The following is a 20,273-nucleotide window of genomic DNA, read 5'->3' on the forward strand; positions in this document are numbered from 1 at the left end:
CCTTTTATATAGGTACCAAAAGTATAGCTAAAAGACACAAATACCTATGTGCTATAAATACACATACCATACAAAAGTAGAAAAAAGAATAAAAATATCAGAACAGATTGGATCAAAAATGGCGCCTGTAATTATCTGCTCTTTAAAATTATCATGACATCCAGCAAACAAGTCATTTGATTACCAATGTTATGCTTTACATGGGTTTTGTGGGTTTTTAGGGCTTTCTAATCCTTAGAAAGGGGCTCGCGGTTGGTTCCATTGTAGAGGGGCAGGAGTCAAATCTCCACCCACCTCTAAACGTTTGACCCCGCCCACATTTAGCCCCGCCCCGATCTGCGGGATGCAGCCGGGGGCTACTTTTTTTTTTTTTTTTTTTTTTTTTTTTATTGTACAGATTCACAAATACAGCGCATATCTTACAATTCAACAAGGTATGAATAAGTACAGTTGGTTAAGAACAAAGCAGCCATCCAAACAAAGAACAACAGCAACAAAAAAAAAAAGGAACATTATAGGTCAGAGATAACAAAACAGCATACCCGTGCATTAAATGACCTTCCATATGAAGTAAAGAAAACAAAGAAAACTAAACAAAAACATAAGTACGCACATACATTCTAGCTACATCAGTTGAAAAGCAACATCAAAAAATCAAGTAAGATCTTAGCCTTCTTTAATTTACACTTATCTAATGAAGCCTTCAACAGAAGGACTTCATTTTTAAAACCAGCAAAATTCGGAGTAATTTTTAAGAAGCGACATTTATGAATAAAAAATTTTGCAACTATACATAAGTTGTTAATCCCAAATTCTAATTTCTTATTTTCTGTTTGTAGGCCAAATCTTATTACTTGAAAGGTTAGAGAAGGGCAATCAATACTTTTAGAGGTTAACCAGTACTGAAAATCATTCCAAAAAGATCTGGAACTGTCACATGAATAAAAAAGGTGCTCTGTAGTCTCAATATCAGTTTTGCAAAAAGTGCATGTGTTCGTATCTATATTGAATTTCTTATGAAGATAGTCCTTGGACGGGTAAATGGCATTTAAAATTTTAAAGTGATTTTCTTTTGCTTTTGGTGGAATTGGAAAAGAGAGATATTTAGTCAAGAACCTAAAATTATAATCTTTAAACAAATATTTTCTTTTTAATTGAGAAGGAAAAAGTTGTTTGGTTAGAATCGTCCTTAAGAATTTATTATTGCATGACTTTCCATTAAATTGACAATCATCAATAACTAAGGATGGTTCACGAATTATAGAGGAAGAATAGGTTAAACTGGCTTTAGCCATCTGAATCATTGCAGGGGGAATGGCTTTCACAACTTTAATGAATTTACTTTGAGTACACGATACGCCATAATTATCTATGAATTTATTGTACGATATACATACGAATACATTGCCATCATTGTCTAACAAGTGTAAAACTGTCCAAATTCCATGATCCATCCAATCCTTATAAAAAATGGATTTTCGGTTTATCAATATACATCTGTTGTTCCAAATTGAATTTGTATGTGGAGAAAAATTATGCTTGTAAATCATTTTCCAGTACTGAAGAACCTGTTTATGAAAATTAGATAATTTAATAGGTATTTTGGAAATTTCAAAATCACATTTTAAGAGAAATTCAATGCCACCAATCTTCTCGAAAATTATTTTAGGGAAATAAAACCAAATACTGTTTGAGTTATTTATGAAAGACTGCAACCATTTGAGTTTGATGGAACCATCCATTGCTTCAAAATCAATCGCATTCAAACCTCCTTCTTCAAACGATTTCACTACATCATTCTTCCTAATATAATGTTGTTTGTTTCTCCAAATGTAATTAAAGTTAATTTGATTTATATTAGAGATTAGTCTATTGGAAACATATAAGCACTGTGATGGATAAATCAGTCGAGAAATACCTTCGGTTTTGGTAAGTAAGACGCGTCCAAAGATGGAGAGGTCTCTTTGTAACCAGCTGAATAGGATCTTTTCAGATTTCTGGGTAATATGCTCAAAATTTAGATTTTCTCTATTGTTTGTATTCTTTGATATTATAATGCCCAAATATTTAATTTCAGTTGTAATAGCTATGTTAAGAGAGATACTGGGTTCACAGTCATGAATATTTAATAATTCACATTTTCTGATATTCAGGTACAAACCAGAGGCCTTTGAAAATAGTGAAATTTCATTTAGTGCAAGAGGAACCTGTGTCATGTTCTTTAAAAATAGTGTCGTATCATCTGCTAATTGACTTATGATTAATGGGGCTCCCATCAAGTTCAGTGGTTGAATATTTGGATTGTGTTTCATGAAAATAGCTAAAAGTTCCGTTACAATAATGAAAAGTAACGGAGAAGCTGGACACCCCTGGCGGATTCCTCGACTGACGTTAAATCGTTTAGACGTTCCAAAAGTTAGAGAAATAGAACTATTGATATCGGAGTATAACAAAGAAATTAAATCTATGAATTTTTTACCAAAACCAAAATACTGTAAAGCTTTCAAAATAAAAGGATGTTCGACCGTATCAAATGCTTTATAAAAGTCTAAAAAAAGAATCACGCCATCATCTTCAATTAAGTGATTATAATCCAGTAGATCTAAAACTAGTCTAATATTATTATGGATAGAACGATTCTTAAGGAACCCAGATTGTGTTTCACTAATAATCTGATCTAAGCCGTCCTTTAATCTGTTTGCAATAACATGAGCCAGAATTTTATAATCTGTATTCAATAGAGTAATTGGTCGTAGATTATCGATTAATCTTTTATCTTTACCAGGTTTGGGGAGAAGGGAAATAAGACCCTGTTTCATTGTCGTTGCTAATGTTTCATTACTAATGATTTCTCTAATAGTTTTGAAGAAAAATTCTTTCATTTCTTTCCAGAAGAATTTATAAAAGATGGCAGTCAAGCCATCCTGACCAGGAGCTTTGTCCATTTTCAGTTTGTTTAAGGCTTGATCTAAATCATCCAGTGATATGTCAGAATCACAAATTTCTCTGAATACAGAATCGATTTTTGGAATATAAGGTTCAATCTGATCAAAAAATGTAATTGAATCAGTAATTAAGTATTTAGATGAGTATAAATTTGAATAAAACTTATGTATTTCTTCTGCTATAGTCTTGTGATTTGTGCATTCTTCCCCATTTATAAGTAATGTATTAATACATTTCTTCTCTTGCCTCCGTTTCTCCAGATTGTAGAAATATGAAGTACTTTTTTCACCTTCTTCTATCCATTTTGCACGAGCTCTAATGTATGCTCCATGAGCCTTTTTCTTGTATAAATCATCTAATTGAGCTTGTAAAGACAAAAAGGATTTCTTATCAGCCTCTGACATAAACTGTCTATTACAATAATTATTTAAATTGTAAAGTAGTTGACTTTCAAACTCCTTTTGTTGTCTACTTTTCATTTTACTAAACGTAATTGAAAATTCTCTAACTTTAAATTTAAAAAATTCCCATCTGTGTGTGTAAGTACCAATTGTTCCATCATTGTAGATTTTATGCAGGAGTTCTTTAACCATTTTAACATACCCATCATCAGTTAACAGATCTGCATTAAATTTCCAGTAATCCTTTTTAAACTGTGTTTTATTTTCAGGGTTAAGTTTAAGAGTAGTAATACTATGATCTGTCAACGGGGCTGCTGAGATGGAAACGTGTGAAACATATCTACATAGTACAGACGAGCCCAACCACAGGTCTAATCTGGACATATTATTACCATTTGGTTTAATCCAAGAGAACTGAGTAACTCCAGGGTTTCTCTCTCTCCATATGTCACTTAAATTGTTTGAAGCAATGAATTTTGTTAGAGTTGGATTCCACTGATTAATACTGTATCTAGGAGGGTTTCTATCCTGCCACTCATTTGGAACAAGATTAAAATCACCGCCTAGTAACACGTGGTCTGTGTGGTATAAAAGTTTATACTCAGAGAGGACATCTGTTATTTTTTCCAGCATGAGCTTATTTAGAGTTACAGAGGAGTACCCATAAACATTTACTAGGATCACAAATGAATCATCAATACTCAATACAACTGCCAGCCAGTGTCCTGAAATATCAGCCTGAAAAGTCACGACCTTCCCTGGACATCGGTAGAAACAGAGAGCAACTCCAGCAGAGTGGTTTGATCCGTGGCTGAAGAGGATTTTTTCACCCTACTGATTTGACCAGAAGGTGGCGTCAGCGTCACTTGAATGAGTTTCTTGCAGTAAGGCACAATTTGCTTTTAGCCCTTTGATAAACATAAACATTGCTTTTCTTTTAACATTATCCCTGAGACCTCTAACATTCAATGACACAAAGGATAAACACGTTCGTAGCATTAAAATAAACAAAAATAGAGTTCAAAATATTGAGAATATCAAACTTGAAGATAAAAGAAAAATTTAGTTTACTTTCCTGTTTAGTGAAAGGTGAAAGAACAGTGGTGTCGGCACCTCCCATCCCATTCAAAACTGTCAAACGTCCCTCTTAAGTAGAATTCGGAGAACAAGTAAAGGTGAACATCTTTCAGCCATCTGCCAGAACGCGACGGCCGTTGATATAACCAACAGCTCCCCTGTAGTACGCCTTCTCTCCCGCATTTCTGGCTTGTAGAATTTTCGGCCAAACCTTCTCCCTCTCCATACGATCCTCCTTCGTCAAATCCTCGGCAAAACGGATTTTTTCACTCTCACAAATCTGAGCCTTTTTGGACTTCTTCCATATTCCATCTCTATGTAGGCGCTGTGTGAATTGAATTATGACTTGGCGATTTCTGCCCTCTTCTTTCCTTCCAATCCGGTGCACAGTGTCGACGATGTACTCCAAATTATCCGACCATTCTGGGGCAATCTTGGCGAGAATTTTAATCACCTCTTTTCTGATATCTTCATCCATGCGTTCTTTCATTCCTTTAATCCTTAGATTCCACCTTCGTGAGTACCGGTCTCGTTCTCTTGCCTTTTCTTTGAGGTCATCAACTTCTCTCCGTAAGGTTGAGGCTTCCTTCTCCAAGCCCGCAATTTTATGTTTACAATCACGGACTTCCGCTGCATTGAACTCAATGGACTCAGCAAGACTGGCAATCAACGAGGCATTCTCAGATAACTTGTTGTTAATGTCCGCCATTTTGTCATCTTGTTTATCAAATCGCACGTGGAGAGCTTGAATAGCTACCAGGATGTCGCTCGCTGTGGGACTGGGTCTAGCAATCTTTCTCGGATGGTCACCTTTAGACGGAGTCGAGAGAAGCAAATCATTCATTTCCTCCAGATTTCTTTTTTCCCCGCCGCCACTTTCAAGCTCCATGTCTGAAAGGCAGTAGTCGTGGTCATCCGCAGCTGAAGCCAAGTCTTTTATATTATCATTCTGGGAAGACTTGCTTTCCTTTTTGTCCTTCTTCTGTTCTTTCGGCATCTTTGTGAAGTCCGCGTAAGGTTTTTGAGGGAACAAAGCACCAAAAAAGGAGGGATAAAAGGTACCTTGCACCAGAGCTAAGTTAAGGACAGCCGCTTAGTTCGCCATCTTGCCGTCACTCCTCAGCCGGGGGCTACTCGACGAAGCACTTCTCCACGCCTAGGCGACGTGCTTCTCCCGGCGCTTCTTCTCAAACGTTCATGTATGACGTTGTTCTCCTTAGGCAGGTAATCCGTGGCAGAAATCACTCTCCATACCTACTGGAGCCCTGTGGTTATGTTGTAACCGTAGGCTGCACAAAAACGGACAGAGATGGTTACTCTGCATTTACTTTTGCGACAGATGACACCCATCCAATATGGCGGCCAGGCCGTTACACCCTGTAGCGCCCGGTGACTCAGGACCAGAAGTACATAGGCGTGGCTTAAACCATTTCCTTCTAAAATGGCGTCTAGCAGGAGACTTAGGCGCATGGCGGCCTCCCAGCCCGGATTTTTAACTTTAAAACCCTCTTCAGACCCCACAGACCTGGTCGGTGGTCGGAGGAAACGTGTGAACAAGAATAAGAAAAAGAACTGGAACAAATTTAGTGACATTACAGACGTAGAGGAGTTTCTAGAGGACGTTCGGCACCAGGAGAGAACTACGGGGTGAGTGAAGTTTGAATCTCAGCGTGTCTCGTGGATAGGTTAGGACTTCTCATTGTTGCGTCATTCTGAAGAACTTATTTTTATCCCGATTCAAACATCTTTAACAACCAGCTTTTATAATCCAAATAACAAGGCCAGAAAGAGTTGGGCTCTTTTTGACACTCGCGGTTCACAGTGGGGTCATGGCTGAGAGCTGCTGTCCACCAGGTGTGTCAGCTCCAGAGTCTCCTCCCGGAACTCCTGGAGACCAAATGCCAAATCACATCAGCTGACTCCTCTGGACGTGGAGGTGGAGCTCCATTTCCCTGTGGTGGAGATGCTAACGCTAACCAGATGATTAGGTTAATAGCTCGTTTAGAGAACCTTTTCATGATATGCTAATTTTTTGAGATAGTTTTTTGGGTTTTCATGAGCTGTATGCCAAAATCATCAATATTAGAAACATTAAAAGGCTTGAACTACTTCAGTTGTGTGTAATGAATCTAATATATATGAAAGTCTAATGTTTATCAGTACATTACAGACAATAATGAACTTAAGCACAGTACACTGTTTTTTAGGACCTGTAATTTATGTGTCATGATTAGGGTTACCATATGTTGACTTCCACAGAAGAACTTTGTCCGTAACTAAAACGGTGAAACTGTTAAAGAGGACTCTGATTTGATGCACTTGGCCTGCTGTGTGAATGTAGCCTTAGTCCCATCTCCTCCATCTGACTGGTGTCCATCTGGAGGTGGTTTCCTCCACACCAGGTTTGGGATGAGCCAATTGAGCTAACCTCCATGTTTTTGAGCATGGGAGGAACCTGAACGTTCCCAGAGAAACCCTGCAGGACAGATGCGGTGCACTCAGGAGACCCTAGCTGGGAATCAAAAGCATCTTGCCATTATTCCCTAACTGGACCACCTGTGGGATTAAGAGGAGCGTTGCTGGAAGTTATCCTGCTCTTGTGTGATCTCTTTCAGAGGGTTGCTTTCTGAGAAGTCAGATGACGGCTTGTTCTTTGTGGATCTTGGACAGGCAGATAAAGCTGAACAGAAAGGTAAACGTTGTGCGACTCTTCCAAAGCTAACAATTGTTTCTGTATTTGATTGAATGTTTTGTTCTCTAAAGCAGCAGAACCTGATGAGGGGAAGAAGAGAAAAGGAAAATCGACTCGTCCTCTGAGGATAGACCTGATCCTTCAGGGTGATTCTTGCATCCCACCTCCTAAAGAGTCAGTATCTGTTAACACTGGTCACGGTTTACCTGTTGTGGTTATATGTGTACAAGAGAAGCTCTGAAACTACACACCCAGGGTCTGAAATTAACACTCGCCAAATGCGAGTAAATTGCTCCATGTGGCGAGTGAATTTTTGAGCTCTACCTGCCACCTGGCGAGTAAATGTTTGCACCAAATTAGTTATGTTTATCAGTCATCTTCCACGGATTTCTGATACTCCTCCCGCCTGCATGCAACGTACACAAACGTACGCGAAACGTGAACGCCGCATCCAACGTCCTTTCCACCTATCCCATTCGATCAGTTTATCAAGTTAGCAGTTAGCTTCGTGTTAAAACTAGCGGTGAAATGTGGCGGTTTTTCACTGGAGTCAGCCAGCCTTCCAAAGGAAAACTCGTCGAACTGGAAGAAAAACCACCAGGACCAGTGGCAACCAGAAGATTTTGTGAAAAGTGGCGAACTGGAGATGGCGGAGTCGTGAGACAGGCTACATTATGATGGCCACGCAGATGTGTCATGAGATTTGAAGCGTTGCTGCCTTTCACAGACACTTTTTCTGCACGTGCTGCAAACAGGATAGCCGTCTTCTATCAACTGTCCCTCGGCATTCTTCAAATATCCAAAAAATGCCCGTACTTCCCACTTTGTCTTCTTTGAGGGATAATAAATGTCCCGAGTGCTGCCGTTTCCTCCTTTGGCCATTATTTCAGCTTTAGCTTAAAGAAAGTTTTGGTCGTAAACAACAAAGTGCGCATGTGCCGCCGGCAACTTCAGCAGATGATACGGTGGCTGGTAAGGGTCACCGCGCCTACACTGCAGCCACGGTAATCCACCGAGATAATAGATTTAAGAAAAAAAACAAAGACAGTTATTATTATTGTCTACTTTTTTACCGGAGTTTACTGCTACACCGGTTACCATGACAACCCTAGCCCTGACACACTTTCAGATATTCTCATGTTGCAGCTGTGTTCTCCAGAGATCGAGGACTAGGACCCAAATGAGGCTGTAATGCTTTGGCACAAAGACGGTGTCAGAAGCAGGAGGCCAGACTTCATGGACAGAGAAAACAAGGAGTCTGACTAGATTTCAATGAAAGAGTTCATAAAAACATCTCTAAAAATAAATAAATAAATAGTAAAAATGACAAAAGAGTTGTTTTCCTTATTAATTGATGTTTTAATTCTTTTGTCACTCTGTTTGGAATCAACATAATATAGAATAACATGCTTTAGGTAGATCTAAATCATTTAGAATTTTGGCCGGTAAAAAGTATGCTTGGCCGGTAGATTTTCATCATCTACCAGCCAACTTGGCCGGTGAGTAAAAAATTTAATTTCGGACCCTGGACACACCGTAGCCTGACTAACTGTCCTTTCAGACTAAAGCCTGGTTTATGCTTCTCCGTCAGCTCCGTAAGGGACAGACACGCACGGATTGATGGAAGCATTTTGCTTTCATACTTCTCCGTCTCCTGGAGAGTGTTGCAAAGCAATTCCCCGGCAGGGCAACAGAGGGCGTAGCGCTGTTCTGTGGTATCCTATCATGTATCGGTCCAAGATCGTGTTTATATTGTGTTTTTTGTGTATATAAGAGACTTTTAACACGTACATATTTGTCTCTCATTCTCCCACCGCTTCATGCGCTCCCCACCTCTAAACCCACGTTTCCTGTCATTTCCGTCCACAAATAAAACGCTTGCTGCGCATCTTTTCACTCCTCCAGTCACAGGGAATTAAACGTTAATATTTTAGAGTTTTTTCGCGAGGTATTCTTCAAGCTTCTCCGTGTCTGCCGCTAGTGATCCTCGGCTCTCTTTGCAATGGCGGCGCTGTAAACAACAGCGGCGTCCTGACCAATCTCAAGCTTGCGTAATCCGTCTCGTTCGACGGATGTTTAAAAAAGTGGGCTCGACTCCGTACATACTTGCGTGCCTGCTGGAGCCCTACGCAAGGACGGATAATGGCGATGCGTGTCTCCGCACTGACGCAGACGGAGAAGCATAAATCAGGCTTAAGAAGCTAGCTTTGCTCTCAGAAGCCAGTGCTACCTTTTCTTCGTCAGAGTGGAGTGTAGGATTGCAACGATTACAAAGTTTGGTGGTACGATTATAGTCTGAGAAATTATCAGTTCCTCGAATACCACTATTATTTTACATACATGAATTTAACACATCTAAATCTCACACACAATCTATAGATTCATAATAAAAGGTAAGATTGCAGTCTATAAAGGTTTTGAACCCCTGACATATCTATTGTTCCTTTTCAAGTATTATGCTTAGAAAAATTCACTACTATTTATTTGCAATGCTGATGTTTTACCTCCACAAATAACACAAGCCTGGAGGAGTTGTGCTGTGTGGTGGAGGTGCTAATGCTAACAGTTAGCTTCTACTAGCTGAGATGTTCTCTGCTGTGTCCTGGGCACTAAGCCAACATCAGCCATCCCTGTCGTGAGTCTAAAGATGGGTGAGTCCATGAATGTTAGTGACAGTGTGACGTAGATCTGTCAGGATTTTCTAATCCTAGAGTTTCACCATCTGTTTTATATCAGAAGCTAAAGCAGGAGGTAGGTGTAGAAGACTATTTTCATGTTCAGCCTGCATGAGAAACTCAGTGGCCAAGTTCAGTTGGAGCTAATTAGTCTGCGTGAAGATCTCAGACGATAACAAGTTGGGAGTGTCGCAACTTATTGTCTGCCAGCTGTGCAGAAGGACGAGACGTCGGTCGTTCTTTCTGAATTTCTCTTTTAGCAGCTTTTGGGGTCTAAATCATCCCCTCACAGGAGACTTGTAACCGTTTCGTATCTATACATGTTAACAGCATTATAATATTATATTTGATGGATTAAATATCCATAAGTCGGACCTGTTCCCGGTGAGGGTTGGACTCCGCCAGGGCGTCCCTTTGTCACTGATTCTGTTCATTACCTTTATGGACAGAATTTCTAGGCGCAGCCGTGGTGTGGAGTGTGTCGAGTTTGGTAGCAGGAGAATCTCGTCTCTGCTTTTTAAGGATGATGTGGTCCTCCTAGCTTCATCCAGCTCTGACCTTCAGCTCTTGCTGGGTAGGTTTGCGGCTGAGTGTGAAGCGGCTGGGATGAGGATCAGCACCTCCAAATCTGATACCATGGTTCTCGACCGGAAAAGGGTGGCTTGCCAACTCCGGGTCGGGGGAGAGGTCCTACCTCAAGTGGAGGAGTTTAAGTATCTCGGGGTCTTGTTCACGAGTGAGGGTAGGAGGGATCGGGAGATCGACAGGCGGATTGGTTCGGCGTCTGCAGTGATGCGGACGCTGAGCCGATCTGTCGTGGGGAAGAGGGAGCTGAGCCAGAAAGCCAGGCTCTCGATTTACCGGTCGATCTACGTCCCAATCCTCACCTATGGTCATGAGCTTTGGGTAATGACCGAAAGAACGAGATCGCGGATACAAGCGGCCGAAATGAGTTTCCTCCGTAGGGTGGCCGGGCTCAGCCTTAGAGATGGGTTGAGGAGCTCGGACATTCGGGAGGGGCTTGGAGTAGAACCGCTGCTCCTCCGGATCGAAAGGAGTCAGTTGAGGTGGTTTGGGCATCTGGTCAGGATGCCTCCTGGACGCCTCCCCGGGGAGGTGTTTCGGGCATGTCCTGCCGGCAGGAGGCCCCCGGGTCGACCCAGGACACGTTGGAGAGGTTACATCTCCAATCTGGTCCAGGAACGCCTTGGGGTCCTGCCGGAGGAGCTGGTGGAGGTGGCCGGGGAGAGGACGGTCTGGAGCTCCCTAGTTGGGATGCTGCCCACGCGACCCGGATAAGCGGAGGAAGACGAGACGGGGATTAAATATCCTGTCCTGTCTTTAATCCATTATGAACACCGACTACAAAGAAAACCTCTGATGCATCCATGCTGCTCAGTACCAGACCTGTACTGATGTCACTAGTTACAAAAGAACCAATCAGCTGGCAGAGCTGCTGTTGACCGTGTGAGCGTGCAGAACTTACTAAACTACGTGACTCAACTTAAGGAACAAATTAGAATCCAGCTGCTGTTATTTATTTGTTGTTTATAGAAAGTAAATGTATCTGCAGAGTTTTAGACCCCAGACCGAACCACATCCAGACCTGTTAATAATAATATTGTATTATTTACACCAGTCAGAACATTCAGTAATGTTCATAGACATCTAAACTTTAGGAATGAAATAAAACCAATATTAAAATAAAAAATTATGAATATTGTTTGTTCATTAAAGATCAGTTATCTGTGAACACTTTTTATACTTGATGTTGTCCAGCTGAAGCAGAGCTGAGCTGTGGGAGAAAATATTCAATTCATTTAATCTTCTTTTCTATTACCTGTGGGTTTAGTGCATTCACTTAATATTAATTATAAAACTATAAATAACAGGTCACTACAGTCTGGGCATAGAAAGTGTTTCTAGGAACAGAAGCGCGGAGCAGTGGGGAAATGCGTTTTGACAACGAAACCAACTGGAATACTTTGAATAAAACCGTCTGCCAAATATCCATCCATCCATTTTCATCCGCTTATCCAGAGTCGGGTTGCGGGGACAGCAGCCTAAGGCGAGAGGCCCAGACTTCCTTCTCCCCAGCCACTTGGGCCAGCTGCTCCGGGGGAATCCCAAGGGGTTGCCTGGCCAGGTGAGAGACATAGTCCCTCCAGCGTGTCCTGGGTCTACCTTTAGGTCTCCTCCCAGTTGGACGTGCCCGGAAAACCTCACCAGGGAGGCGTCCAGGAGGCATCCTGACCAGAAGCCCGAGCCACCTCAACTGGCTCCTCTCGATGTGGAGGAGCCGAGCCCCTCCCGGATGACCGAGCTTCTCACCCTATCTCTTCGGGAGAGCCCAGCCACTCTTCGGTGAAAACTCATTTTGGCTGCTTGTATCAGTGATCTCGTTCTTTCGGTCACTACCCAAAGCTCATGACCATAGGTAAGGGAAGGAACGTAGATCGACCGGTAAATCGAGAGCTTCGCCTTCTGACTCAGCTCTCTCTTCACCACGACAGACCGGTACAATGCCTGCATCACTGCAGACGCAGCACCAATCCACTTATCGATCTCACACTCCAGTTTTCCATCACTCGTGAACAAGACCTCGAAATACTTAAACTCCTCCACTTGGGGCAGGACCTCATCCCTGACCCAGAGAAGGCATTCTACCCTTTTCCGAATCAAGACCATGGTCTCTAGCCTGGCAAGCCAGACTAAATAAATGTAATATTTAGGCAAGCCAGACTAAATAAATGTAATATTTAGTCTGGCAACGCTCCATTTGACGGCTCTCGGTTGTGGGGAGGGTTCTGAATCAGAATCAGAATGAATTTTATTGCCAGCGCTCCAGCGATCCAGAGCATAGGAACTTGACTCCATAGTACAGCCTGACCAAGATTACACACACACATATAGACAGGACAGATACAGGCAGACCGCGAGAGCAGCCATAACGGCGCTCATTTCAATAGATGGAGGGTGTCTTGTTTCTTGTATTGTTGTGGGTTCTCAATAACGACACCATTACTTGAAGAGAAGGTACTTTATCGAACTCAGGCTCACAAGCAACAAACAAGCTTCCTTCTACTGTCCCAGACCGCGGGTCCTCCGCGTCCCTCTGGCTCCCCCTACCGTCTAGCAGTATGAACTACATAAGCCATGATACTAAGCAAATAATGATTTGCTGTTATCATTACAGAGTGGATTACATGAGGAGAGTTTGGGGAGGGAGAAAAAGGCATTAACAGAGTTACACCGGCAGGGTGTAGCTCTACTATGCAAAAAAAAACACCTCTACCTATAAGCACGAACGTCACAGTTCACAACGTGAGACCCGGTAGGTAGGGGGGAGGGGCTGGGACCCTGGTTTCCTCAGCGGGAGCTGCCTGTGTGGCGCTCGGCCAACTGAATCCACAGGTGGGTGGGAGGTCATGGGAAAGCACAGAGCACAGTGAGTGCCTTCAACTTGATGACCTCGATGCAGAGACCACAATCCGAGGGGGGGGTAGGTAGAGTTTCACAGCATTTGTCTGCATTCCTTCCATCGTGGGGATTTTTTGCATACAACTCCAAGGCTGCTTATGGAGTCAGATTGGATAACAGAATTTTGTTTGGGTCAGGCAGAGATAATTTTCCTCTCTGCCTTAAAGTCTGTATTGATCATTCAAATCCTCCAGTGAAGCCAATTCAATGATTAAACATCTCCACACTGTCCGGTGACCCTCTCCGAGATGACATCCATTTTGCGCACTAACACCGGTAACGCAGCTAAGACATTGTCCAGCTTGCGATTCACCTCGAGTAACGTCCCAGTCTGTGAGGTCTCCGCCCGGACGGTGCCGTCCATGGTTGCGGGTCGCCCTCCAATCGCTCCAGTCATCCCAATTTTTCGGAAAACCAGATATCCTCCCACTCCAATCAGAAGAAATCCAGTGATCATCAGGCCAAATATCCACACATCTTCGACGTCCTCAATGGACAGCTGAGAGAGACAGATGACATTCCACTTCTTCCAAAAATCGAGCATATATCCCGCTGCATGTGTCCCGTGAGGGCAAGCGCGAGCCCCCTCCTCCGTTCTCATCGTTCTACTGTTGTCTTTCAAATGATCTCCACATTCCACTGGACAATGAATGTGACATACTCTTGTTTCACTCTGTTGCATCATCCCACCCACCAGGCATATAGAGTGCCCTGATTGGCCCCCAAAGCGGATAAAGCTCTGTGATTTGTTCACTAAGCAGATAGAGCACTATGATTGGCCCACCATTATGGACCAATCACAGCTCTTTATGTGTTTGAAACCCCTCTAGAGAGCTGTGATTGGCCAGCCAGAATGCTGTTGGGGCTCTAGAGGTTCCAGTGGAGCATTCCTAGACCAAACTTTGCAAAGCAAGAATTTGGTCTAGTTCACTAGGCTACATGGTCTCAGATTTAGAAGAGCTGATTCTCATCCCAGCTGCTTCACACCTGGCTGTGAACCGCTCCAGCAAAAGCTGAAGATCACATTCTGATGAAGCCAACATCATCTGCAAAAAGCAAAGACCTGATCCTCAGGCCACCAAAACGGATGCCCTCCACACCTTGGCTGTGCCTAGAAATCCTGTCCATAAAGGTTATGAACAGAATTGGTGACAAAGGGCAGCATTGGTGGAGTCCAATTCTCACTGGGAATGAGCCCGACTTACTGCCGGCAATGCAGACCAAGCTCTGACACTGGTCATACAGGGACCTAACAGCCCGTAACAGAGGGCCTGGTACCCCATACTCCCATAGTACTCCTCCACAGGGCCCACTGAGGGACGCAGTCAAACGCCTTCTCCAAATCCACGAAACACACTTTGACTGGTTGGGCAAATTCCCACGCACCCTCCAGGATCCCCCTAAGGGTGTAGAGCTGGTCCAGTGTTCCACGAACAGGATGAAAACCTCATTGCTCCTCCTGAATCTGAGGTTCAACAATCCGATGGACCCTCCTCTCCAGAACCCCTGAATAGACCTTACCAGGAAGGCTCAGGAGTGTGATCCCCCTATAGTTGGAACAGTCAGCCAACACAGCCCCACAACATCCAGAGCCTTAAGGAACTCCAGGTGGATCTCATCCACCCCTGGAGCCTTGCCACATAGGAGCTTTTTAACCACCTCAGTGACCTCAGCACCAGAGAATTGAGAGGCCAACACAAAGTCCCCAGACTCTGCTTCCTCACTGGAAGACGTGTCGGTGGGATTGAGGTCTTCGAAGTATTCTGCCCACCGATCCACAACGTCTTGAGTAGAGGTCAGCAGCACACTGTCCCCACTATAGATAGTGTTGGTAGCGCACTGCTTTACCCCCTGACGCGCCGGATGGTGGAATAGAATTTCCTCGAAGCTGTACGGAAGTCTTCCTCCATGGTCTCACCAAACTCCTCCCATGCTTGGGTTTTTGCCTCGGCGACCACCCGAGCCGCGTTCCTCTTAGATTGCCGGTACCCATCAGCTGCCTCTGGAGTCCCACAGGCCAAAAAGACCTTATTGGACTCTTTCTTCATCTTGACAGCATCCCTAACTGCCGGTGTCAACCAGCGGGCTCGGGGGTTGCCACGACGACAGGCACAGACGATCCTGCGACCAAAGCTCCGGTCGGCCGCCTCAACAATGGAGTTACGGAACAGGGTCCATTCAGACTCAATGTCCCCCGCCTCCCCGGGAAAATTTTGGAAGTTCTGTCGGAGGTGGGAATTGTTTGTTTATGTTTTTATTTATTTGGCAGACGCTTTTATCCAAAGTGACTTGCAATTTATAACCTATGGGTTATGTTGTGATCTGTGGGGAAAACCGAAGTACCCGGAGGAAACCCACGCATGTATAGGGAGAACACTCAACTCCACGTGGAAAGGCCGCAGCAGAGTTTCGAACCTGCAACCTTTGTGCTGCGAGGCAACAGTGCTAACAACTGTGCCACCATGCAGCCTTGGGCTAGAATTAAAGCCCCTTCTGACAGGAGACTCTGCCAGACGTTCCTAGCAGACCCTCGCAATACATTTGGGCCTGCCTGGTCTGACCGGCATCCTCCCCCACCATCTGACCCCCAAATTCCACTACCTCTGCTCCGGTCCGCCCCCGCCTTCCGCAGCCGCTCGCTTCCGAACTCAATTTTTACTGGTACCCGCTCTTCAACGGCTCCGCTCCGGTGCGGAGACCTGAGGGGGGCAAACAAGCATGCGCGGGATGTTCGAGATCTTGCGATACAGTCCGAGCAACAAACGCGGAAGTTATATCCAAACACCCGTTGTGTGGGAGAAGCATCGGCATGAACTGTTTAAACTGCCCATCATTTGTGTTGAGAGATCAGCAGTGTTTGGATCAACAAAGTGTGACTACTTTGATAGTGGCAACTGTATTTATGGCTTACTTTTGTGCATTTAAACTTCAGCCGCCATTGATAGTTGTTAAAAGTTGTGTGCATATGAAACAAAAAACGCCTTTTGTTTATCGATTTATTGTGAAAAACGGAAATTGTGCTTGCTCCTTTTCCTGTTGGGCGGTTGTGATTTCTGTCCATTTACTGCGGAGGTGCTCCGGCGTCCGGCGAAAGTAGGATCGATTCTATTTTTGCCGGACGCCAGAACAGAGTGCGGCACAGTAGTGGAATTGCTCTGATTGACTACAACGGGACCGATTTTGCTCTGGCGTTCGTGTCGGAGCGGAGCGGAGGTAGTGGAATTTGGGGGTGAGCCAACTCACCACCAGGTAGTGGTCAGTTGACAGCTCCGGCCCTCTCTTCACCCAAGTGTCCAAGACATGCGGCCGCAGGTCAGACGAAACGGCAACAAAGTCGATCATCGAGCTGCGGCCTAAGGTATCCTGGTGCCAAGAGCACATATGGACACCTTTATGTCTGAACATGGTTTTCATTATGGACATGACTGGCACAGAAATCCAATAACAAAACACCACTCGAATTCAGATCGGGGGGGGGGGGGGCGTTCCTCCCAGCCACACCTCTCCAGGTCTCACTGTCGTTGCCCACGTGAGCGTTAAAGTCCCCCAACAGAACGAGGGAGTCACCGGAAGGAGCGCTCTTCAGCACCCCCTCCAAGGTCTCCAAAAAGGGTGGGTAGTCTGAACTGTAGTTTGGTGCATAAGCACAGACCACAGTCAGAACCTGTCCCCCCACACGTAGGCGGAGGGAGGCTACCCTCTCATTCACTGGGGTAAACCCCAACATACAGGCACCAAGATGGGGGGCAACTAGTATGCCCACCCCTGGTCGGCGCCTCTCAGTGGGAGCAACTGCAGAGTGGTAGAGAGCCAGAGCCATGCGTTGAGGTGAGTTCGACTATATCTAGTCAGAACCTCTCACACCAACTCAGGCTCCTTCCCCACCAGAGAGGTGACATTCCATGTGCCAAGAGCCAGCTTCTGTAGGCGAGGATCAGACCGCCAAGGTCTCTGCCCTCGACTACTACCTGTCACACACTGCACCTGACCCCTTTGGTCCCTCCCACAAGTGGTGAGCCCATGGGAAGGGGGACCCACGTTTCCTCTTTGGGCTGTGCCTGGCTGGGCTCCATGGGCGAAAGCCCGGTCACCAGATGCTCGCCAACGTGCCCCACCTCCAGGCCTGGCTCCAGAGGGGGGCCCCGGTGACTCACGTTCGGGCGAGAGAACATGGTTTCCATTTATATAATTCATCAGAAGAGGTCTTCGGGCTGCTCTTTGTCTGATCCCTCACCTAGGACCTGTTTGCCATGGGTGACCCTACCAGAGGCATAAATCCTCCATCAACTTAGCTCCTAGGATCATTGAGACACTCAAACCCTTCCACCACGGTAAGGTGGCAGCCCAGGGAGAGGCCTGGTCTACAAAATAAATAAACATAAAGGAAGCAGCATCCTGATCAAAAGTCTCTGTCACCTTCAGTGGACAGTTAGAAAATTGTGCTTTTCTCCGTCTGTCCTTGTGAGCGTGATTGAGAGCCATTGTGACCACTGATTATGGCATTGGGCACCTCTGCTTCTCTGCTGGTGGAATCTAAAGTAGGGTTAAGACTGTTGTGGTGACTTAGGGGTGTTTCTCAGTGTCAAGGCGCCTGGCCTCGCAAGGCAATGTCTTGCTAGGCCAGGCGCCTTACTTGCAACGATACTGTCCTTCATTAGATATCCAGTAAAATATAATGCATTTTATTAACATGCATTTGTATTGGAAATGGTAACATTTAATTTCAGCTGCTAACAATGTAATGGTGGCATGCAGGGTCTGAAATTAAATTTTTTACTCACCGGCCAAGTTGGCTGGTAGATGATGAAAATCTACCGGCCAAGCATATTTTTTACCGGCCAAAATTCTAAATTATTTAGATCTACCTAAAGCATGTTATTCTACACTATGTTGATTCCAAACAGAGTGACAAAATAATTAAAACATCAATTAATAAGAAAAACAACTCTTGTCGTTTTTACTATTTATTTATTTATTAGAGATGTTTTTATGAACTCTTTCATTGAAATCTAGTCAGACTCCTTGTTTTCTCTGTCCATGAAGTCTGGCCTCCTGCTTCTGACACCGTCTTTGTGCCAAAGCATTACAGCCTCATTTGGGTCCTAGTCCTCGATCTCTGGAGAACACAGCTGCACCATGAGAATATCTGAAAGTGTGTCAGGGCTAGGGTTGTCACGGTAACCGGTGTAGCAGTAAACCCCGGTAAAAAAAAGTTTACAATAATAATAACCGTCTTGTTTTTTAAAAATATTATCTCGGTGGATTACCGTGCTTGCGGTGTAGGCGCGGTGACCCTTACCAGCCACTGTATCATCTGCTGAAGTTGCCGGCGGCACATGCGCACTTTGTTGTTTACGACCAAAACTTTCTTGAAGCTAAAGCTGAAATAATGGCCAGAGGAGACGGCAGCACTCGGGACATTTATTATCCCACAAAGAAGACAAAGTGGGAAGTATGGGCATTTTTTGGATATTTGAAGAATGCCGAGGGACAGTTGTCTGTGAAAGGCAGCAACTCTATGTGGCCATCGAAATGTAGCCATTGTCTCACGACTCCGCCACCTCCAGTTTGCCACTTTTCACAAAATCTACTGGTTGCCACTGGTCCTGGTGGTTTTTCTTCCAGTTCGACGAGTTTTCTTTTGGAAGGCTGGCTGACTCCAGTTAAAAACCGCCACATTTCACTGCTAGTTTTAACACGAAGCTAACTGCTAACTTGATAATTGATTGAATGGGATAGGTGGAAATGACGTTGGATGCGGCGCTCACGTTTCGCGTACGTTTGTGTACGTTGCATGCAGGCGGGAGAAGTATCAGAAATCCATGGAAGATGACTGATAAACATAACTAATTTGGTGCAAACATTTACTCGCCATGTGGCAGATAGAGCTCAAAAATTTACTCGCCAAATGGAGCAATTTGCTCGCAAGTGGCCAGTGTTAATTTCGGACCCTGGTGGCATGTCTTATTGACGGGTTGGCAATAATCCAGTTTAAATTATGTTCAAAGATAGAAGCATTTGTGAATTATATACTACAACGCTTGCCGTACTTCATGCTCCTGTGTGTGGAGCAGACTTGTAGCAGTAATGTGACTCGTATCCGCAGCGGTTCTGATCCGTAGCGCTGCAGGATGCAGAATAAACAGGATGGTGGGCACTTTTCATCCGCTTGTAGAGTTTAGTCTTTCTTAGTTTTACCATCATCATCATATATTTTTCTGTGCGCCACCTGATCGTGAGACTGCTACCCGTTAGCTTTAGCATTAGCCAATCTGCGTGTAGCTGCACTTTTGATCCCAAACTTTGGACCGGTTCTGCCTTTGCAGGTTCCTTTATTTTCCTCCACGTCATCCAGAAGACCACACTGTGCGCCAGTAAAAAGCATTTTTCTTACACGTAACTAACTTTTGTTCAATAAAGTTCTGGGGAAAATAGTAATTCAAAGATGTTGCACCAGTGCTACGTTTAAAAATAGACAGACACGCACAGACAGTGTTTTCTTCGCACTGTACAGCCCTGCTCTGATATGGAAGAGCCTGGGGGAAAATCAGGACGTCAATAGCACCAACCATAGATATGTACCAACTAGCGAGAAAAGTAGTTTTTGATCTTCTTTGTCTGCAGCGGTTTTAGCGCTTTTCGGTGCACCGCTGCTGATACAGCGCCCCTGTAGTGGTGCAACGCTGTAACTGCAGTTAAAATAACATCCATATAACTAGGGGCAGAGTGAAATCAGGCTGGGGCGGCACAAAATCTGAGCGTTCCTCCTTTGAGGAGAATAAAAGCGACATCAGCAAGACGGACAAGTTTTCTGGCTGAATCATTTTTTACTTGAAGACCTTGGAGAACCAGATCTTCGCTTACCTAAACATAAGACCAGAGTTTGTCCCAGCTGAGCTCATCAGGGCTTTAGTCTGACAGCCTGTCAGTGAAACACGGCTCCAGCCTTCTGCATGTGGACTCTTAAAAAGCAAAGGAGCATTTTTACATTTGTTTTATTTA

At 44.4% G+C, this 20,273-nt stretch overlaps 1 protein-coding gene across 2 annotated transcripts in view; it reads left to right on the top strand.

The window, feature by feature from the left end:
- Positions 1–5,713: 5,713 nt before the first annotated feature.
- nop53 (NOP53 ribosome biogenesis factor) overlaps positions 5,714–20,273 on the top strand; it is a 36,503-nt gene continuing 21,943 nt past the window's right edge. Inside the window, exons 1-3 of one of the 2 annotated variants that reach the window (XM_015976010.3) lie at positions 5,714–6,071; positions 7,040–7,116; positions 7,188–7,290. In XM_015976010.3, coding sequence (XP_015831496.1) covers positions 5,866–6,071; positions 7,040–7,116; positions 7,188–7,290 — 386 coding nt within the window. In that variant the 5' untranslated portion in view covers positions 5,714–5,865. The remainder of the gene's footprint in view (positions 6,072–7,039; positions 7,117–7,187; positions 7,291–20,273) is intronic. The other variant, XM_015976011.3, reaches the window with a different exon arrangement.

Source organism: Nothobranchius furzeri, chromosome 13 (genome assembly GCF_043380555.1).
Source record: "Nothobranchius furzeri strain GRZ-AD chromosome 13, NfurGRZ-RIMD1, whole genome shotgun sequence".
In the NCBI taxonomy this organism is placed as follows: Eukaryota; Metazoa; Chordata; class Actinopteri; order Cyprinodontiformes; family Nothobranchiidae; genus Nothobranchius; species Nothobranchius furzeri.